Below are 21,662 nucleotides of genomic sequence, written 5' to 3'. Positions count from 1 at the left end.
GAAACAGTATCATATATGTTGTATAATGCTACAACTGAACGGATTTTGTGTGTGTGTGTGTGTGTGTGTGTGTGTGTGTGTGTGATATATATCTCTGGATCTTAATGGATTAGACTACAGTGCCTGAGCTAAAAGATTCAGGGCTGGTCTACACTAGAGAGTTTTGTAGACAAAAGTCAGCTTTTGTCGACAAAATGGTGGAGGTGTACAGACTTGTTAATAAAAGCTGTAGTGGACTCATCAACCTCTCTGTGTTCCCGCTGCCCATCATGGGGGGCAGAATGCCACACTGAATGGGTGTGGGTGATATATGCATACTAATAAACTAAGAATGGGCTAGATTTTTTTTTACAATGAGGCCATCTTTAGTTTAGACCCCTAAATAAGTGGCCAATTTTAAGAGATTCTTTCAAAAGTGACTCCTTTTCTCCTTAGGTTTCTCTGATATTGACAATTAAAACACCAGCTCGCATGGATACAACAGAGTTTCGGAAGAGAGGGAAGGAGGTGGTGAACTACGTTGCGGATTACTTCGAGCAGTTAGATAAGAGACAGGTCTATCCTGATGTGGAACCAGGATACCTGAGGCCCTCATTCCAGATTCTGCACCTCAGGAACCTGAGAGCTTTGAGGATGTCCTTAAAGATGTTGAAAGGATAATTATGCCAGGGGTAAGAACATCTGGAAAAGAGAGTTACAGCCGATGGGTGAAATCCTGGCCCCACTGAAGCCAGTCGCAAAATTCCCATTGATTTCTATAAGGCCAGGATTGCATCCTAATTTTTTATACATAGATATGACAAAGCACTTGACACAATGAACGTTTCTATTCTTATCAGAAACAATCACTCCTATATTTGTGCTTCAAGTGGGCCTGTTCTTGGAATTAATCTCCTCAATCCTAGATAGGATTGGAAAAGTCATGTTTCATCAATTTCATCTTGATCTGATCTATAGTTAATATGCTTTTTACTCATAAGGAACAGTAGATCTTTTATAAACCAGGATTTTTATCCCAAACGTGCAGTACACAAAACACGTGTTTGAATTTCTTGTTTAAATATCAAGACTTTCATGTGGCTTTTCTTTTTATTACTAGTTTGACTAGAAAAGCTTTTTCCACCTATTTGGTCTGTTAACTTACTCTCATAAATGTTGGCTTCTTCCAACATCTTTTAATGCAGTTGGCCCTTATCTAAATATCACCTTCTGGATCAGTGTTGGAACTGACCATGCAAGACACAGCAATTGGCAGTGGCTCAACTCCCTGACTCCCTTTTGCTGTTATCCCAGTCAGGATTAGCTGTCATTCTTCTTTTAAACATGAGCTTGTTTCTCAAAGTGTCTGGGCAGGTTCAAAGGTGAGTGAGTGGTTAGTAAACTCTTTAGTCTGGGATTTCCCTTTGTGTTCTAACACAGGAATGAACTGGAGTTATTTCTGAAACTTATATAGCCTCTTTTGAGATAGATAAAATTCTTATTACTGTTCTAATGCTAAACATGGATGGAACTCTTGTAGTGTAATCTTGTTTAGTATATTTTTGTGCTAATTTTTATCCCTTTTCATCTGCCAATGTAAATATTTGTTCATCTGATATGCTTTATCTATTTGCTATGGAGCCAACCCTGCTGTCTTTTCACAGGCAAAACTTCCACTGAACTCAGTGGGAGTCTTTCCACTAAGGTCAATGATCAAGCCTTAAATACAGCTGAGATAAGCATAGCAAAACCATTGTGAGTAAGAGAATTGTGGCCAAGGTGTGGAACCGTAGCTCACAGTTACCTATGTAGTCTTTTCTCTCTATAAACCTATATTGAGCAATATAATTATATGGGTGTCTAGGTTTAGTCTTGTATATACCCTGTGGGTCAGATGCTCAGTGGTACAAATTGTCACAGTTCCATTGATTTCAATGCCAATTACACCAGCTGAGGATTTGCCACATATATTTTTATGTAATTAATTAAATTTAGAACTGTTCAGGAATGGGAATGTCCATTCCATGAGCATTTTTGACATTTTCAACATTGTTTATATTTCAATTCAGAACAAAAAAACAAAAAACAAAAAAAAACCTTTGAGATTTTCTACTAAATGGAATATGTTGGGGTCATTCAGAATGGTAAGTTTTGATAAAACTGAAATGTTTCATTCTGATTTTGATATTTTTGTATAAATTTAAATTTGAAACAGTCTTTTCAGAATTAAAAATCAAAATATTACACTGAATAGCATAATCAAACCACTTTGTTCCAATTTTTTTTCAAAAGGAAATTTCATCAGAATCAACATAGCCCAGATGAAATGACATTTTCTGATTAACATTTCACTTGATTGGTTTATCAGTGTTGATAATTTAGTCACATAAATGCCAGAAAATTCTGAATCAAGGTTCCCACAGTAACTTTGACTCTGCATGTCTTATATATCTTAATGACCAAAGTCTCACCAAATATTGGCCAGGCAATACATTATGGACCAAATACAGAATAGTAGAAATTGCCCACAATTTCTTTATACGGGCACATATGTAACATTCTGTGTTATCCTGTGAAGGATTTTATCCGTTTACAGTTGTTAGTATTTTTTTAATGCGGTGGGAGATAAGATGCAAATGATTTCCCTTCCTTCCCCTCAGCACTTCTCCACCCCAAAATCACTGAAACTCCTTGCAATAATACTTGGCTTGTAGACAGTAGTTTTCAATGAGAGTACTCAAAACACCTTACAGATTGCTATATTCAATATATTCACATTACCCTTTGGTGGAAACGGAAGCCCAGAAAGGTAAAATGATATGGCTGAAGTCATACAGCAGGTCAGTGGCAGATTTGAGAATGGGACACAACTGTCCTAACTGCCAGTTTCATGCCATATCCACTGTAAGAATAAGACAAATGTATTTTGATGGGTCTGTGTGGTGATCTCTGCCACACAGTCATTCCATAGGCAGAACAGTGAGGGCTCCACTGCAAACTTCAGAATGACAAGAATCAATGGCATCATAAGATAGTGTTGAATATTTACTCCTCTCAACCTCCACACAACAGAACAGTAGGCTTCTGTGAGTCAATAAGGAGTAAACCTTCTTTTGGGAACCCCCTTAAATTAGTTAATTGAGAGAGGCAGTTTCAAAGGAGAGTTTTCACTATATGATCATGGCTATTTCTTCCATTTGAAACAGATCCCTCCCCCTTTGTGGTGGCCCAAAGTGACCAAGTTCAACAGCAGGTGCAACCACACAACAACCAAGGGTTTAATCCTTGTAGGATTTAATTCTTATAGGAAAGGTCTTTTTGCTGAAGAAAGCACATGACAGAAAAACTTGGCAGAGATTAGGGGAAATCCAACAGATAAATATCTCTGAGTGGTCTCAGGCTTAGTGTTCTTGGACCCGAGGCACTTGTAGCAATTTCTCTTTCCTCACCCCCTCCGTCACTGTTATTTATCACTGTGAGGCTGACAATAAAACAAGCACCCGCTCTACCACATTCTTTTTGACATTTGCATAAATGTGTCAATGCCCATGTGGCAACTTCCACAGATGCACAGTGGCTTTTTGCAGGGTAGCAGCCCCACTGGGGTCAGAATTATTGTCCTTTTTCTTTTCATGCTGTGGTGCAGCTAGACTCTACTGTGTTTCATCATGGAAATGGCTTGCAGCTAGTAGGCAGTTTAACTTGATTAACCCAGGATGAATGTCACGTCGTTTTAAGGATCACGCAGGATTATAGCTCTGGTGATAAGCACTTGCCTTGCTGGCTGATTATGAATGTCACCATGAATTTGTGCACCTGGGTCTGAGATTGGTGACGATGGGAGTTTTTTTGTTAGGAAGAACTGAGCCTTTTGCTGGAGTTTCTGTGGCATTCATTCTTCATGTGAATCTTTCATCTTGTAATTATGTGCAAACAATTGGAATTAACGCCACACACAACTCAGGGGTGTTTTTCATGTAAAAGGCTACAAATGAGCAATAGTTTTGCACATCTTAAATATTTTTGGGTAGGCTTATAGCTCCAGCCCTGATTGGTCCCCCTTGAAGACCCTAGTCTAACCCTTAATCAGCTAGAACCTGGGGTTTAAGATTTCTGGGTTTTTTTTTAATGGTTAGATTCTGAACTATTTAAATGTGAACTGTGTATTTAATTAAAGATTTATCCCCTATTGGAAAGGGATTAGGTGACATAATAGATCTTTCCCTTCTTTAAGTGAGCGTATTTATGGCCTATTGCACAGCTCTTTATCCTTTTTTCACAAACCTCCTCCCATGTAGCTGTTGAGTTGTATTTTGGGGCAATATTACCCATGAGGCAAGCCACGGCTATTTAAAAGGCATAAAAAGGGGGGGAATTAAGGGACTAACAGATGCCACCGGGCGACACGGTGCTGCTTTCAAGTGGCAAACTTAGAACATTTATAACATATACTGTACTTTCCAAGTGATCCATGTCATAAAGGCAGGATCCCTTCCCTTTGTAATAGGTAAGACTAAACCTGTCAGAAGTGGCCAGTGACTTTGGATGCCCCAGGTTTTGGATGTCCCAGTTCAAGACAGCTTGGATCTGATTTTTCCAAATTCTGAGCACCCTCAACTCCAGTTGAAGTTGAAGGAATTCTTAAACGCAGCCCTACATTACTATTAACTGAAAAGTCAGGCCTTAACTTGTTTTGCCAGATTTGGGTGGTCCTGTGTAACAATGTTTCCAATGCCTCTAACTCTTTACATATTCAGCCAGTTCCTGTTCACTATGATCATATCATTAATGACAAGACACGCCCGAGGATTTGGGTGAAGGTAAGTTAGATATTCTTTAGATACAGTGAATCAGTTAAATATTGGAAAACTTGAAAGGGATGAAGGAAAGGCATTATGGGAAGCGTGAGTCTCTGCTCCCACCATTATTAAACAATCAATTTATAAATATCTGGAGGATAATAGGATTATAAGGAATTTTCAAAATGGATGTGTCAAGAGCAAATCATGCTAAACCAACCTAATTTCCTTCTTTGACAGCATGACTAGCCTAGGAGATGGGGTGAAGCAGGAGATATGATACATCTTGGTTTTTAGTAAGCTTTTGATGTAGTCCCACATGACATGCTCATAAGCAAACTAGGGAAATGTGGTCTAGATGAAATTGCTATAAGAGGTGCCACATTTTGGGGGGCAATCCAGACTTGTAAGAGATTGTGTCTCTGTCTGGCCTGTATGTCTGGGTGTCTTAAATGCAGTATCTCGAGTGTCTGTGTGCTGTGTGGCCCTGGTTCAGCGTTCTGACCCCAGTGGCCTGCTACAACACAACAGCCTCACCCTGGTTTCCACCAGCCTCAGTTGATACTTCCAGGGGTGACCCCCAAGCACATGTCCAGTCCTGAATTTCCCCTAAATGGTCTGCCCTGAAGTGTTCAGCCTTCTCCTAGACCAGACAGAGAAATAATAAATTTGTTTGCTCCTTTAAAGAGTCAATACCCAGCAGCTTGTCACATGAACTGGAGTTAACAATTATTTCAATTCAAACACAGCACTGGGTTGGTTTAGATTAAAATAAAACAAGTGGATTAACAACAGGACATAGGTTAAGTGATGCCAAATAAAAGAGAGAACATTGTAGAGATGGTTACAAGTAAATAGAAATGAAAACATGTATCTAAGAGTCTAAAACTTCATTTAGCAAGGTACAGTCTTTGTTTAAGGTCGTTTCTCTCACCAATTATTCTTTGTCTAGTATGGCTGACTATCTCTTAATCAGGACCTTTTACAGAAGCATGAAGTGCTGGTTTCCTTTGTTGTCTTAGGTGAAAAATAAAGATGGACTTTTCTCTGTGTCCCTTGTTCTCAGTGTTAGGAAGGTCTCCTGGGAATTCAATCTGCAGTATCTCCATAGGGTGCAGGAACCATATTAATTCTCTCTCTCTCAAATTCAGGCTCAAGACAATCCCTGATGGTTTAGTTTGATAGCTCTGTTCATAGCCAATATGTACATTGAGATAAACCCACATTCCTTTGTCTAGGAAAGACCTGTTTATCACCTTTACCAAAGACACTAGGCTGTCTTTGTCTTAAATATGTTTTAGTAACATTATAAGAGGGGATTAATAATGTCACATATAAGGTTAAAACATGCGTTTTACAATGATATTAATGACCGGTGTGTCATTTGTTTCCAAATGATACCTTACAAGGCATATTTTGTATGAACACCATTGCAGTAGTGTGTAAGGTGTGAATACAGAAGTGCTTAGGATCATACTTCCCCCCCCTTACAAAACTGCAGTAAGATCAGCTCTGTCTGGACCATATGCAGTGGGTCAGAGCACTCCTTCCTGGACAAGGCATCAGCCGCAATCTTTTCTTTCCCCTTAATATGTACAATCTCCATGTCATATTCTTGGAGTATGATGCTCCAGCATAGTAGCTTAGAATTAATGCCTTCGTTTCTGTCTACTCAGACGAGTGGAGAATAGTCAGTTAGTACCCTGAATTTCCTGTTAAAAAGACAGGGCTGTAACTTCTTGACTGCCCACACTATGGATACCATTCCTTTTCTGCTCAGTGGGTGCCTAAGAAAGCAATGGGGTGTTCTCTTATTCCGCCTCACTTCATTAAAACATCACCTAACTCGATGTCTAATGCTTCTGAGTAGAGTTCAAAGATTGTGTCAAAATCGGGACTGGCAAGAATAGGCTTTTCAGATGAAATTTTCTTTACCTTTATCTTAACATGTTTAGCCTCCAGGAAAAAAAAAAAAAGACTGGGGTGGGAGGAGCGGGTCTGATAAAGCTTCAGATATGTTAAGGGCTGTTATAAAGAGGATAGTGACCAATTGTTCTCCATGTCCACTGAATGTAGGACAAGAAGTAATGTGCTTAATCTGCAGCAAAGCAGATTTAGGATGGATATTAGGAAAAACTAAAGTTTCTAACTATAAGCATAGCTAAACTCTGGAATAGGGTTCCAAGGGAGGTTGTGGAATCCCCATCGCTGGGAGTTTTTAAAAACAGGTCAGATGAACACCTGTCAGGGATGGTCTAGAGATTTACTTGGTCCTGCCTCAGTGCAGGGGGCTGAGTTTGGTGACTTCTCAAGGTCCCTTCCAGCCCTAGATTTCTATGATCCTGTGAAGTCTAGGTCTCTGAACGCTAATCCCTGCCCTTCATGACCTTCAACAGGTACTGAAAACAGGACGGTTTCCTAGATATCTGGATGTACCATTATAATAATTAACAGTGATATTTATTGTCCAACACAGGTGACCCACTGGCAAAGTCCATACTTTTTTGCCTACTTCCCTATGACCAATTCCTTCCCAGCTCTTCTTGCTGATGTATTGTGTGATGGTATAGGATGCCTTTCCTTCTCCTGGGTAAGTTGGTCATGGCAAATGTTGCTGTACAACATGAAGGGCCTATCCTGCAAAGACTCAAGCATGTGAATAATTTTACTTAGGTAAATAGTCAGTACTGAAGTCAATGGGTCTGCTCATGTAAGTAAAGTTATTCATGTGCTTAAGTGTTTCATAACAACTATGGAATGACTATAGTAATGAAAAGCTTTCTCTCCAAAAGATGGGGCAGTCAGTAGTGATGGGTGGGGAGGGAAACGCTCTGTCTATTCTCATTTCCTAAAGGGACACTACCAGTCACAAAAATGAGCTCCCAGTAGTTTTAGCATCATAATATCCTATTTTTCAAACAAATTGTGTTGCAGTGTGAAACTCACAAGCAATAGGGGGCACTGACTAATTAATTGACACTATAAGGGGAAATAATGATATGACTACACAAAACCCTGTCAGATACAAATGTAAGCTGAAAAATATTTGTTTTCTTCTAATCTTTTTTCTAATCATTTTAGGTGTTACAAATAGAATTTTTTTAATGAATTATTGTTAAGTGGACTTACTTTTAAACTAAGTGTCCTTCAAAACAATATTTTATTATGAGGACAAGTTTTTCAAGCTGAGGGTGATGTGGGAAATGCAGGCTCCTGCGTTAAAATAAAGTCATTGGCAGGACTGGATGTCTCCGTTCATTGCTAATGGTTTATAGAGCTTTTCAACTCTAGATTGCTCACTTGCTTGAATGTAGCCCAAATCAGCAGAGACTGGAAGTTGTTACTGACAAAATGGTTGTTTGCTGGCCTATGTGACAAGAGTTGGTGATTTCAGTCAGTTCCCACTGGAAAAATGGCCATACTATAAAAAACATGATCATGATGGGCAGTCTGTATGGCTATAGAAATTGCATTACCCTCTCAGCCCTCAGCGTGCTCTTCCCAGGTCAGAACTGAAGCACTATGGCCAGGCAGCATGGCAAAACCTGCATTGCTGCCTTTGTTCTACCTGATCTGCAGATACAGTGAGGATCTCACCCTCCTGCATTATCAGCCTGTGAGCTTTCATAGCATGACAATTCACTTACAAATAGAAATAAATAATGAAGCCATCTAATAAACTCTTCATTGAGCAGTTAGTATCAAGCAGTGAGAGGACAGGGTAGTGCAGTAGGACCCATTCTGCCACTCTTATTCATGTAGAGCAGCATCCTAGTCTATCTTGGTTCTGATACCTTCTTCATCACCTGAGCATCTTCCAGTAGTGCAGTAAGTGATGCAACTAATATCTGTCATGTGTGGTTCAGTCTCTCTCTCATCCTCTCCCCAGGAGGAGAATGGTGTGTGCAGTGGACTGTTTTGGGTTCAGGGATTATTTTAAAAATTGATGTCAATGGAGTAAGGTACTACTCTGTGTGAGTAAGTGTGGCAGAAGCAGACCCTTAGTTTGACATTTGACAGTCATGTGTAAATGAGAATAAGGTACATCGATCTTTTAATATGTAGAAGGAGTAAAGTATGGTCACCCACTCCTGTGAGCACTACACAGCTGCTACCTCAAGCAATTTCTTCTGCGATCACTGCCGTGCTGGTGCTTCCACCAAGCTTTCTCCACTCTCTACTACTAAAAGAGCAAGGAGATAAGGGAACTCCCTTCCCCTTAACCAGCTGGCTGGGCAGGCAGAGTGACTCTTCACTGACTCTCTCCTGTCTCCTCTGCACTATGCTCCCATGATCTGTACAGTGTGCCAGGTTGGGCAGAGCACAGGAACACAAATGAGCTCTCTTAATCTAACTGTGGGGAAATCCCTGTGGGGTCTCAGGGTATGTGTGCACTGCACACTCAGCCCAGGCTTGAGCCCAGGCCCCCTTCCATCCACACACAAATCTGTCTGACTCAGGTCAGCAAGCACTCAGGACCCGGGTGCTAGAACCCTGATATGGGGGTGGATCAGACCACAAGTCTCACCAAGACTCAGGTCAAGGCCTGTGTTTTTGCAGTGTGGACTCAGGTCAAGCCACAGACCCACGTCAGAAGGTCTGTGGAGTGCACTATGGACACGTTAGCACAGCTCTGAGACCTGGGTCCAGCAAGTGTACATTCAAGTTTGCAGTGCAGTGTGGACGCTCAAGCACAGGCTTGGACACACTGAGTGCACAAGCCCAGGTTCCAGAGACACCCTCAGAGACCAATGTTTGCCCACAGACTGTTGGCAAATGTAAGTTTTAAAAGGCAAGCCATTTTACTTGATTTATTCCCTTTGTTTCATTTCCCAATACAGGCTGCAAGCCCGGCTTGCACAGAGCTGGAGATTGTCATGCTGGATTGGCTGGGAAAGATGATTAATTTGCCGGAAGAGTTTTTAGCTGGGAGGGATGGAGAAGGTGGAGGAGTCATTCAGGTAAGATGGAATGAGAAAACAGATCATGCAGTCACTGTGAATGTCCTCATTGTTTAATAAAACCTTCCAACTAAAGCACTAATGAACGGAAGATCAAAATGTTCCTGCTTTGTGGAACCCCTTCAGATTTCATAGAAACAGAGACAGGCTGTAAGAATGAGCAGAAGCCCTTTATTGAACATAACACAACACAGAGAAACTTTGCACACGATTAGTACTTACAGCTAAGAGATCAGTTTAAAGACAATGAACCTCCTTCTGCTCCCAGTTTTCCCTTTGACTTCCGTGGGAGTTGAAAAGGTCCTGATTCATTTGCAAAATCAAGTTTGTGCAACAAACGTTCCTCCTATTTAATATCTGCATACAGTCTCTTGACCGTCACATTTAATAGAGTAAATAGAAAGAAACGTTTCAGTCATAACGTTTTCAGTGTCCAAGGTCAGGGAAAGTGTATTAGAAAGCCTGACTGGGAGTGTGATCTTTGGTCTTATTTGTATATGATGTTTAAAAGGTGAGATGCTGATATTTTATCAAGGGAAGGTGAACTAGAGAATAGTCTCTGGTCACATGGAGAGCACATTCATTTGTGTATCAATATGGTACAATATAGTGGGGTATGAGAGTCCTATTGTCACTGTGGAACATGTATTGTATATTGGCACTAAGTGTCTGTCCATGCTGCTGCTGGGAGATGCAATTCTCAGCTCGGGTAGGTGTAGACACGCTTGCTCTGCTAGCTAAAAATAGCAGTGTGGCCATGACAGCTCGGGCTAGATGCCTAGGATCTTGGATGAGATTGTACGTCGGTGGCGATCCTGAGACTCAGGTAGGTTAAGCTATTTTTAGTGCACTAGCTTGATCGGAGCTGGCATGTGTACATCTATCATCTACCCAAGATGGGCATTACGCCTCCCAGCTGCAGCGTGGCTGTCCCCTAAGAAGTCTCATGATTTCAGGATGGAGTGGACAGGTATATGCAGGGAGAGTTGTAATTGTTTAGGCACCTAAACTTTACACTCTTACACAGTCTGGCCTTTTCTCATCATCAAGTGGAACCTTAACTTTGAACTATATGACATTCGTTTTTATGGAGACTGTATTTACACGCTTAAATCCATCTTATCAGGGCTTTTTTTAAGCTGGGACTTTCCTTTACTGGGAAGTTTTTATTAAAGTGTCGCTCAGTGACACCCTGATATACATTTCTTAGCTTGGAAACTCTGCTCTGGTCAGTCCCAGAGTTGCTGCCTTTTGCTCAGGCAAACACCAAAGTAAACACTACCCTTAGCTCCCTTTATCTAGCAATTCCCGCTCTGACTGCACTAAGTATTCTCCATGCGTAAGGAGGCAGGAGGAGGATACGAGGCTGGCTCTTTGCCCTCCCTGATGTGGTGTTTTCCTCCCTGGTGTGGTCTGTTTTCCTACTAGCTGTGCATGCTTACATGGTGACTTTACATATGTGGGGAAACTGACATTGAGGGATGGAACAATTAATTTGGTGAGGTGGGGGAGCACTGTGGTTTAACAGACTATGTATTGGACTGGGGGGTTTTAACTAGCCTCCCTCTCTGACTCACTGTGTGGCCTTGGTCAAGTCACTTAACCTACCTGAGTCTTAGTTTTCCCATCTGAAGATTGTGGCTAATGATAATTTACCTGCCTCGTGGGAGAGTTTTGAGACATAATGAATAGTTCTAAAGCACTTTGAGATCCTTTAGTAAAAAGTGCTGTGTAAATCCGAGTAATGTTAAAATTACGTAGTATGGTAAAATGATAACAAAACTCAGAAGTACCTATCTCCCATCCTTCCTCTTCATCCAATGGGCCACACACTTCTCCCACGATATATAGACTTTCCTACAAGATCTGACATATGAGGAAGGATGTTGTTAAGGAAGTGGTCTGGGAGTCAAGACATTTGGATTCACTTCCTAGCTCTGCCACAGATTCCCTGGAAAACCTTAGGTAAATCACTTAGGGTATCTCTATACTGGAGCTAGACTTGCGTTAGCATGCTAAAAATAGCGGTGTAGTTGTGGCAGCATGGCTAGATGCCCACATATCTTCCTTGTGTTTCAGAGGGAACTGAACAAAGGTCACATTTTACAGGGAACAGCCATTTCAGTGAAAACAAAGGGCCCTGTCTTTCATCAGGGTGGGGTCTGGATTGTTCCCTCCCAGAAAAAGCCAGTGATTCCATCTCCTATAACAGAGGGACCGGTCCTCTGAATCTATGCACATCTCAGGGGACCTGTAGGAGGCAATGTGAATCTATGCAGTTGGCTCTAGTCTTCCATCTGTCACCTTGCCCCCCAGAGAAGGGCAAACACACATATAAAATACACTGAGAGAATGAATACAGACAAATGAAAAAAGACAGGATGTATGGGAAACAGAGTGACAGCCAAAAGGGGGAAATGGGGAGTGAAACATTTAAACATTTCAACCCTTTGGACTCTGCCTTCTGCAAGATCTTTTCTCATCTGCTAAGAGGGGCTGCTTCCTCTCATTACTTTGGAGACATTTATTGAGATCCTGTTTCCAAGGCTCCACTATATGTAACAGAGCAGAGTATAGTAGAAAATTCACTGATAGGAACATTTGTTAGAGAAACAAATATCATTTTATTAAGTACACTTTATGCAACAAAATGAAATATGTAGGAATAAGATGAAGCTGTTTAAAATTAGAATCTAACAGATATAATGAAATTAAATAATCCAGTTCACAGACTAAATCTCCAAGGCAAAAATCTATTTAAAAATTAACCTGCTCAGTAAATGCTATATTTCCCATATAACAAACAGAACAAAATCCAGACATCAATGAATGCCTCTTACAGAGATAGACCTGCTAGTTTGTGTGTGCGTGTAACAACAATATGTTGGGTTTCTGAAATTTCTCCATTAATGCTTGTTCTCTTTTCAAACCCACTTGTATCTAGTCACAAGGCCCCCTCAGTCAAAAATACACCTAACACACTCACTCCAGTGGCATGTATGGACAGAATAAAATTGCCAAGGCAGCCACTCAGGTTACAATTTACCTTAAAATTATCCCTTAAGTACAGACTTTCCACAACTTCTAAACCTGAGAAAATGAGTTTATAAAATGATGGTCACAGAGCAAAAAAGAAGTTTGCAGCATGTTTCTGGTTGGTGCATGGAACAGGGGAAACCACACAACAACTAGTTTCTTTTCCTATATTTCACTTGTAAAACTGACAGATTACTGGCTGCAAAAACCACCTCTCAATAACCATAAAAAATTCCAGGCAAGAATGAAAACTGAGTTACTTACTGTGAACCAACTATAGCTTAAATATTTTTATGCTTGTGTTGATGATTCTTTATTTCAGTGTGCACTTTAGATAAATAAAGGGTGTTTATCAAACCTTTAGTAAGTAGCTAGCTACATTGAATCTATACTTAATGATTTCTCTTCTGATCAATATGTGGTTTCTAACAATCAACTTCTTGCCCCAGGAAATTATAATTAATAATATAGAGTACCACGATTTTCATAAAGCTCTACAGAAGTAAGAGATGTGGTCAGATTCTGATCTCAGTTACACTTGTGTAAATCCAAAGCAATTTAATTGGAACCAAGTTACTCATTAGTTATACCGATGTAATGGAGATGATCAGTATCTGGTCCCTGTCCTGAATGGGGACACTCGTTTCCTGCAACCAGATCATTGTGCCTGCGTGCTCATTGAGGTCAGTGAGGCTCTACAAAGGTGCAGGGGTCTTTTTGTAAAGAGCTGATTCTAAGAGTGGAGTCTAAATCATCCAAGCATAGAAAATGAAGAGAACCATCAAACTAAAGAGTGAGGAAAGGAGAAGCAAAGATTAAAATGAACAGAGATTTATTACATGGTCACTTACAATTTCTTAAACATAATATTATACAGTTTATCTGACACCATCTTAGGCGCACATTTGTGTCCATCTTCTAGCAATGCTTCTTACCAGGCATGTGAGGAATCATATGAGTTCTCAAACGATACCAATCTGTACCATTTATTTTTGTACAGCTTTCACTCTAAGGCAGATCTTAAACATGCAACATTTTGTTTTCAGTATTTCTCCCTCATGTAACAGGTAACATTGGTTTTATCACGGGACCTCTCCCTTTTGAAGCTTCCTTCACTATGTCCCATAGAGTCTCTCTCTTCACCACAGGGCACTGCCAGCGAGGCTACCTTGGTTACCCTGATTGCTGCCAGAACAAAAATAATCAAATGTGTCCAATCAGAAAACCCAGAGCTAACAGAGGGAGACATCATGAGCAGGCTGGTGGCCTATGCATCTGATCAGGTGAGTACATCTAAAAATGACACTGGGAATAATGAGGTTTATTCTACTTGAAAAGTGTTTATAGTCATCTTTTCATTCTTTTTGTACGGCACCAAGCACACTGGGGCCTGGTTCATGACTGGGGCTCCTAGGAGCTACCCTGATCCAAACAATAAATAACAGCAACAGGTTAAAGCATTGTACTGTATGTTACAGATTAAGAGCCCCATGGTGCCTCCCTTCCTCACGTTGAGTGTTTATTTTGCCCTGCAAGGAATCCCATTAAAGTAAATGGAGATACTGTTTGTGGAGTAAGGTGCTAATCAAAATGAATAAGTGGCCAATAAACTGACTGATTTGGACGTTGACACACACAAAGATGTACTGCATGAGTTACAAACAAGCCTGGTTTAGTACCTGAAAAAACTACAGTGGGTTTAAAAAAAAAAAAAAAGCCTACTGAAATCTGAGTGTATCAATCCAAGTTTGCCCAACATAATCCTTGTTTTCTAACTGTGAACAGTACATAGCAGATTTACTTAAACTATGAGTTCTCAGCATGGCCAGGATCATGAAAGGCTTTTACCCTGCCTGAAAGCAAACTTTGGTCTTCCAGTTCAGCTGTGCTTGCATTTTAAAACTGCTAATCCTAACAAAGAGGGCCGAGCAATGTCACTTCTTCCAATAAATATGACATTTTATTATCTAAACGTCAGTGAGATAGGAGGAATGCTCCCACCGCTTGATATTTAATTGGAACTAATCCACTGGTTACGCAGCATAAAATGGCCAGACTTCAGGGTTAGCTAGACTTTACCATCAAGTGCATTCCTACACATGTTGCTACGTAAGAATACATCTTATCAAAGCCATTGTCCCTTAAGAAAATTCCATTGCAGAAATAGGGCCACTGCAGCAAATGGGAGTTTGCTGTTCATGTCAATAAAAGCAGGATGTAGACCACAGAGTAAATACTGGGAAATGAATATTGTCATGTGTAGCAGGATCTGTAACTGTGTAATGGCGATACAGACGTTAAGTCTGGGCATGAGAGGGCACAACTCTCATTGATTGGAAATTTTAGTGTGGACAACCCCATCACATTGTGGATCTCAAAAAATATTATCTGTGGTTTGTTGGAGTTAAAAACTGAGGTTTCTGTGGAAGGTTCATGTTTTAAAACTCACCCATTTAATTGCAGGCCCACTCATCAGTGGAAAAGGCTGGATTAATTGGTGGAGTAAAGATAAAAAATATCCCTTCAGATGACAAATTTTCTGTTCGCGGATCAGCCCTAAAGAAAGCTTTGGATGAAGACAGAGCTGCTGGTCTGATCCCATTCTTTGTAAGTACTGGCTTTAACAATCTTGACTGGTGGATTTATTGCATCTGATAGGCCACTTTAAAGATGAGCAGATGATACTGTATGTAATGTAGGAACATATAGATCTGCACACTAACTAGAATATGGAAGATCATTCCATGAATGTTCTCCACAGTACATGAACTTTGCATATGGTCTCTGTTTAACATTTTTTTCAATGGGTGCAAGGGGAGGGGAAAAAAGAAAAGAAACTAACTGAATTCCCCAGGCACTTTGGAGGTTTAGGAGACATTTCTTTCCACAGATGGCAAATCATGTGTGCAATGGATTGCCAAATAAAGGCTGTGTCCTTTAATAAAACTAAAGCAGAATGAGAAGATGCATTTAAAAGGAGGAGAGATGTTAGACTAGACAGGTGGATTGATGTGGGGGAATATCTTGGCTTCTTTCTGTACTGAAATATTATGTTATAATCTCTTACACACACCTCCAACTGCTGTTTGGAAATCTAGTGTATTTATTTTTGAGACTATGAATTGCATGTAGATCCATGTCAGACAAAATATAAAATCAACACCCAAAATGACACAATGTCTAACTTAAATATCAGCAAACAGACTAAACACCTCCCTAAACCATCAGACGCTCAATGCTACTTTAGCAAATAAATAATCCTCTTGGTGTGCCCTGAATGTTAGCAAGGTGAGGCTATATCTGACGTGTGTGTGTGAGTGTGAGTGAGACTGTATTACCATTCAACAAGATGACAAATGTCAGTAATGAGCTGTAAGTCACCACTATTGATTTTAACATTATTTTCCATTCCTATTAGAATTCATGCACAGTGAAAGTGTTCGTACTATGTGATCTTTCAGACTGAATACAGTTGTCTTTTTAAAGTGTCGTCATTTTGAGTGACTAATGAAAAATAGCATGTTCTTATTCATAGGATCTGTTCCTTGTGTGAATTCAGAATACCATGTGATCACTTTCAACTGCAGTAAATTTTTAGTACATTTTTTTCTTCTGTTAGCATGGAAGAGTTAACACCACGCAGAGAGTGAACAGTAGTCTATTGTTCTGCATCATCAACAAAATTGTTTGCTAATTACCAATAATTTACATCTGTGCAAATCTGCACAAATCTGTGCAAAACAATGGAGCTTTTAGATTTTTAAGAGGGTATAATTATGGCTAGTAAAACTTCTATCAATAGTGTTGTCAGTGAAGGGAAAAGCCCAGCTTGGATCTCACAGTCCATGTTGAGTCTGCAGAGCTGGCATTTAGAGAAAGCCCTGCCTTGTCATCTGAAGAAATTTGATATGGAAATTATTGGGAAAATACAAATGTGCAAATCCACAATACCATTTCCATAGAGCTTCTGTTCAGAGCAGTCTTATTTGATTCACAGTAGCTTATACTTTGTCTTCTCTGTTCACTTAGGGTAAAATTTTCAAAAGCACCTACATGATTTAGGTTTCTAAGTCCCATTTTCAAAAGTGATTTCGGAACCTAGGCCTCAGTGAAAGTCAGTCTGAAGTCACTTTTGGAAACTGGACTGAGAACCTTATATCACTATCCACTTTTGGAAATCTCATCCTTCATTTGCTTGTTTGCTTGATTGATTTATTTTGATTACTCGTGGCTCTGATTTTATGGTATGTTAAAAGACTATGTCATGAGCACAACAGATGTTTCCCAAGTGTAGTGTGATGCTGTTTTCCTGCCTTGGAGAAAAGGACTTGAGTAATGTTCTGATAGCCAAGTGAATTCCACCAATTGCCTTCCAGTGGCAATAAGATTATTGTCCAAAATGAAGCAGGCATCCCTAAGGTTGCTTACATAATTTACTTGTGCCATCGAACCAGCTGCAGAGGAAATGCATTTGTAATGGAGATCTCAGTTGCCTCCACTGGGGCAAGTACAGCACAGCAAATGGTATAAGCAGCTTTAACATGCAGTGGGAAAGTTTGGTTGGTTTGGTTTAGTTTAACTATTACATTAGGCAGTTCTGATTTTATTAACAGCATGCTTCATTGTTTTGTTTCTGCATTTTGTAAAAGTGCAATCATGCACCATCTCTCCATGTGCTAGCAGAAAATGAATTGAGTTGCTTTGCTGCTCAAACCTCATCTACACACCCACTGTGGAACTCCCCTCAGAAATATTCACCATCTATTAATTTTTTCAGCTGTGGAAAAGGGAAGTCAAAGAATCTGTTTACAGATTCAGTGACACTGTTACAAAGGGTATCTTTTTTAAAACTGTATGTTGTCCCCACTGTTCGCTTTGCTGTGAAATGCAAGCCTTAAAAGGAAGCATAGGCTCAGCCTGAGTTAATATGGCCACTTCCATTTATTTGTATACATAAAATATCTCAGCAAGGATTAGCTGAGATGTCATGTATCCCTATTGCTGGCCTCCTAACCAAAAAGGTGTGCTCATTCTCTCTCATATTGAGCAGTAGCCCATGCAACCCATTTGTGCTCCCTTTTCTGCTTTTCAGGTGCTTTTGTTCTTGAATAATTTGGAGCTATTTTATTCTGTTTCTGTGACAAAGATACGCACGTTACTGAAGAAACATCTTACACCACCTTATTACTCAACTCTTCTTATTCACTGATCCTTGTCTCAAGAGAGAGAGAGATGCAGAGTCAAAGCAGAAAGTTCAGCAGAAGGACCCTGACTGAGAAAGAATTGGTGACAGAGATCATAGAGCTGGGTTGCCTCTAAGTTCCCTGAGTCAGAGATCTGGGTTCCCTCAAATTTCATGCAGTCTCTTGAACAAAAATGGTTTAATTAGGAGTATGGGGATGGGAGGGGGAGGAAAAACCCTCTATTTTATGTGCCTGATTCTCCTCTCAAATGTACATGTGTAAATCAGGAATAACTCCATTCCAGTTAATAGAAGTAACCTAATTACAATACATACGTGCAAAGAAGCAGAGTTATGACTGTGTGCACGCCACAGTAATTTTGGCATTTCCTGACTTGGTTCCTTAACATTGTAATCATCGTTCTCTAGAGCTAATTGGTGTATGTGCACAGACACAGCCCCATTTTCATAAGGCTGCTTTCTCTTTTTAGGGCCCAATTTGCACCTCCACAATTTGCATCCCCATTTTTGTACCTATAATTCAACTGAAGGTGCAGTTCTGAGTATCTCTGTTTCTTCCTGACTGTGGAAGCAAATCATATAGCCAGCAATGCAAGTACTCTAGTTCATTTTCAGTTCATTTGTGGGTACAAAATCTGGGTGCATACTACACCAGTAAAATAGAGACCAAGCCTCAACCCTTTTTTAAAAATGTACCACATAATTCCTAAAGGGAGAGGTTCCTATTGGGAGTGCTTCAACCTAAAGAGGGGTTGCAAACAGGGACCGGAGGGCTGTGCCACCCTGTCCTTCACGTATTTCTGAATGGGAAGTGGAAATCAAGGTGGTCCCAATGTGGAAAAGGGGATGGTGATGTGGAAAAGGCTGAGAACTCTTACTTTTGGTACACAAGTTTTTCTCGGTGTGCAAATAAATCCCCATATCCATGTGTTTGCCATATCCATTTTTTAAAGAACCTCATTTGTTTCCAACCAAAGTTCACAGTAGTTAGATTGAAAAGACCTATTAAATCAGGCCTGCCAAATTTTAATCATCCATTTGCCATTACTCCCAAGGTTGATTACTAGGTGACAATTAAATGTACATGTCCTATTGATATATATTTTTATTATAGCATATACACATTTCACATTGTGATTGCATGTTGGTAAATTTGTGAGAGCGTAAATTGGTGTAATTTATTCACCAAGACAAGCCAGTAGGACAAGATTGTAGAAGGGTATCAACCAATAGTAAGAAGGATGGTCTTTGTCTTAAGGCACTGGCCTGGGGTTCAAGACATTTGGGTTCAATTTCTGGCCCTGCCATAGACTCCCTGGGAGGCCTGGGATAAATTAATCACTTTGGACCTCAATTTGCTAGCTACAAAGTAGGAATAATAATACTTTCTTTGTCTACCATGTGTATTGAGACTCTAAACTCTCCAATGCATAGACTGTCTCTCACCATCTGTGTATATGCAGCACCTAGCACAAAAGGGCCCCTCATTTTCATTGGGGCCTGGATATGTTTATACAGATACGAATAATAGTAATACACAAGATAAAGTACCCCCACACTTTAGCTTACACTCTGCTGTTGGTTGCTTTCCCTGCTATTGCTCCATATTTTCACCCCCTCAGTGAAAATTACAACTTACATTCACCCACTTTTATCTTCTTGCTAATGTGAAACTCTCTCCATTATTTACATCACATTTGCATTTGGCCCATTGTGTTCATAGTGCTGCAGACAGTTCAGAAGAGAGACATGCACAAATAGGAAGAGTCAGGGAAGCAAGCGGAGTTTGATTGTTTAGCATGACCCTAGAAGAGAAGAGCCTGTGGAAAAAATCAACAGCCTGTGATAGCACCTGTAACTTTTCCTTAAACCACATTCTGAGCACAGCTATACCAGCATAAATCAGAATTGATTCCATTTCCTTCAGTAGAGCTACTATAGATTGACACCTGCATAGCTGAAATTAGTGTTTGGAGATGTATGTGCAATCAAAATCTTCTGTGCAAACTCCCACAAACCCTGGAACAGTTTTAGATCCAGAATGGCACACTGCAATTCAGGTGTTGAGTAGGGACTGATTAGAAGGGTACAATTATGTGTAGGCATTCAGATGTCCTAAATCACCTGTGTTCTTTCTATTCCTTGAGCTCTTTATGGCTTGTTGTTTCTCAGTTAATAATGTCATTGCTGGAAAATTTGAATTTAAAGTGTTGCCTTTTTTTTCCTCTTTAGTTTTGTGCAACACTCGGAACCACACCTTGCTGCTCCTTTGACAACCTATTAGAACTGGGTCCTATTTGTAAGTCATTGCCCGCTGCTTCTCTCTAAAATTTAAATATAAGTCAGTGTCTTGCTGATTCATTTCCTGGGTGTTATGCAGTGTCAGTGACCGAATGCAATAATTCCGTGTATAAATCTTTCACTTGCAGTTGTTTTCTCAGATTGCTTCAAGTAGCAAACTTGTATTTTCAGACCAGATCGCTAAAGGGTAAGATGGCCATAGCTTCAGAGTTTTGTTTTGTTTTTAAGAACCCCTCCTTCGTGGGTTACAAGATATCCGAGGGCTACAAAATTCTTATGTGCTTGACTTTGTGGCTCCTTTCTTTGATCTGTTCTGCGTGGGTCAGAAAAGCTCCACATGAAGCAGATTGAAGAAAAGCTGAGCTCTGCGTCCTTCCTTGTGTTCCTCTGTCACTTGCATCAATCAGGACACACAGGTGAATGAGATGAGAAACAAGGATGGACTTAAGTGACAGGTCACAATTTTATTAATTTAACTCTATTATCTGTCCTGCCTCCCCATACCAGGCATTTACATGGGTCCAGTGCAGGGTTACAAGGCTTCTGTTACATAGCCCATAACTGGGGGTAGACTTTCCTCAGCCTATTCCTAAGATTCAGCTCACTCTGCTAAATACTCTCACCCTCCCTCCTGTGAGGGGGACATAGCATACCAAAAACGGGACCTTGTTCCTCACAGATTTCATGTCTCCCCTTTTCCCAAGACCTTCAGTCCACCAGTGAAATCACAGATCTCTTTCATTCCTGGGAGCTGGCTCTTCTGGCCTCTTCTCTGCACCGGATGCCGGCTGCAAGTTGCAACAAGCTAAGCAGTCACACAAGTTACTATTATTAAATTCTAACTTCTATTCTATTTAGCCTTAACTACACCTTCATAATGCTGTGAGGAAGGCAAAAATTCCTGCCAGGCCTCTGCTGATTTGGCCCAATGGAAAAAATTTTTTCCTGACCCCAAAAACAGGGGGTTGGACAAACATGCAGCACTCTAATAAACATGGCTGCTGTAGTACAACTGTAGTACAGGGAAGGATTTGAGATACTAAAAATGGAGCAAGAGGCTCCAAAAACTTCAGTCAGCATTAGGAGATCAAAAATCTTGAGTTGGACTCCACCAAAAATCATGAGATTGGCCCAAAAATCAAGAGACTTTTTTAAGAAAAAGGTTGTATCGTGTTTTTTCAGTCTGTATTGTAAGTTTTATGAACTTATCCTCTCTGACTCCAGTGTCTGTGAAACAATTTATTGGATAAGATGATTGTGGCCCCTGCTGCAGGAGCTCTGACTCCCATATTTGCTCATGTCCACAGGTCTCCCCACCAGTTCAGTCCCCAACTGCCCCATCCCCTCAGTTTACCCACAATCCACCACTCAGTTTAGTCTCCC

General features: G+C 40.4%; 1 protein-coding gene across 1 annotated transcript in view; it reads left to right on the top strand.

The window, feature by feature from the left end:
• The first annotated feature begins 471 nt into the window (after positions 1 to 471).
• Positions 472 to 21,662, top strand: part of LOC137140791 (aromatic-L-amino-acid decarboxylase-like) — a 67,348-nt gene continuing 46,157 nt past the window's right edge. Inside the window, 7 exon segments of the mRNA XM_067540365.1 lie at positions 472 to 589; positions 592 to 671; positions 7,255 to 7,368; positions 9,620 to 9,739; positions 13,924 to 14,058; positions 15,239 to 15,382; positions 20,211 to 20,277. Coding sequence (XP_067396466.1) covers positions 472 to 589; positions 592 to 671; positions 7,255 to 7,368; positions 9,620 to 9,739; positions 13,924 to 14,058; positions 15,239 to 15,382; positions 20,211 to 20,277 — 778 coding nt within the window.

The sequence above is a fragment of the Emydura macquarii genome, unplaced genomic scaffold (assembly GCF_026122565.2).
Source record: "Emydura macquarii macquarii isolate MOO-44397 ecotype Brisbane River unplaced genomic scaffold, CSIRO-AGI_Emac_v2 contig_3, whole genome shotgun sequence".
NCBI lineage: Eukaryota > Metazoa > Chordata > Testudines > Chelidae > Emydura > Emydura macquarii.
This window is presented reverse-complemented; position numbering and strand designations above follow the sequence as displayed.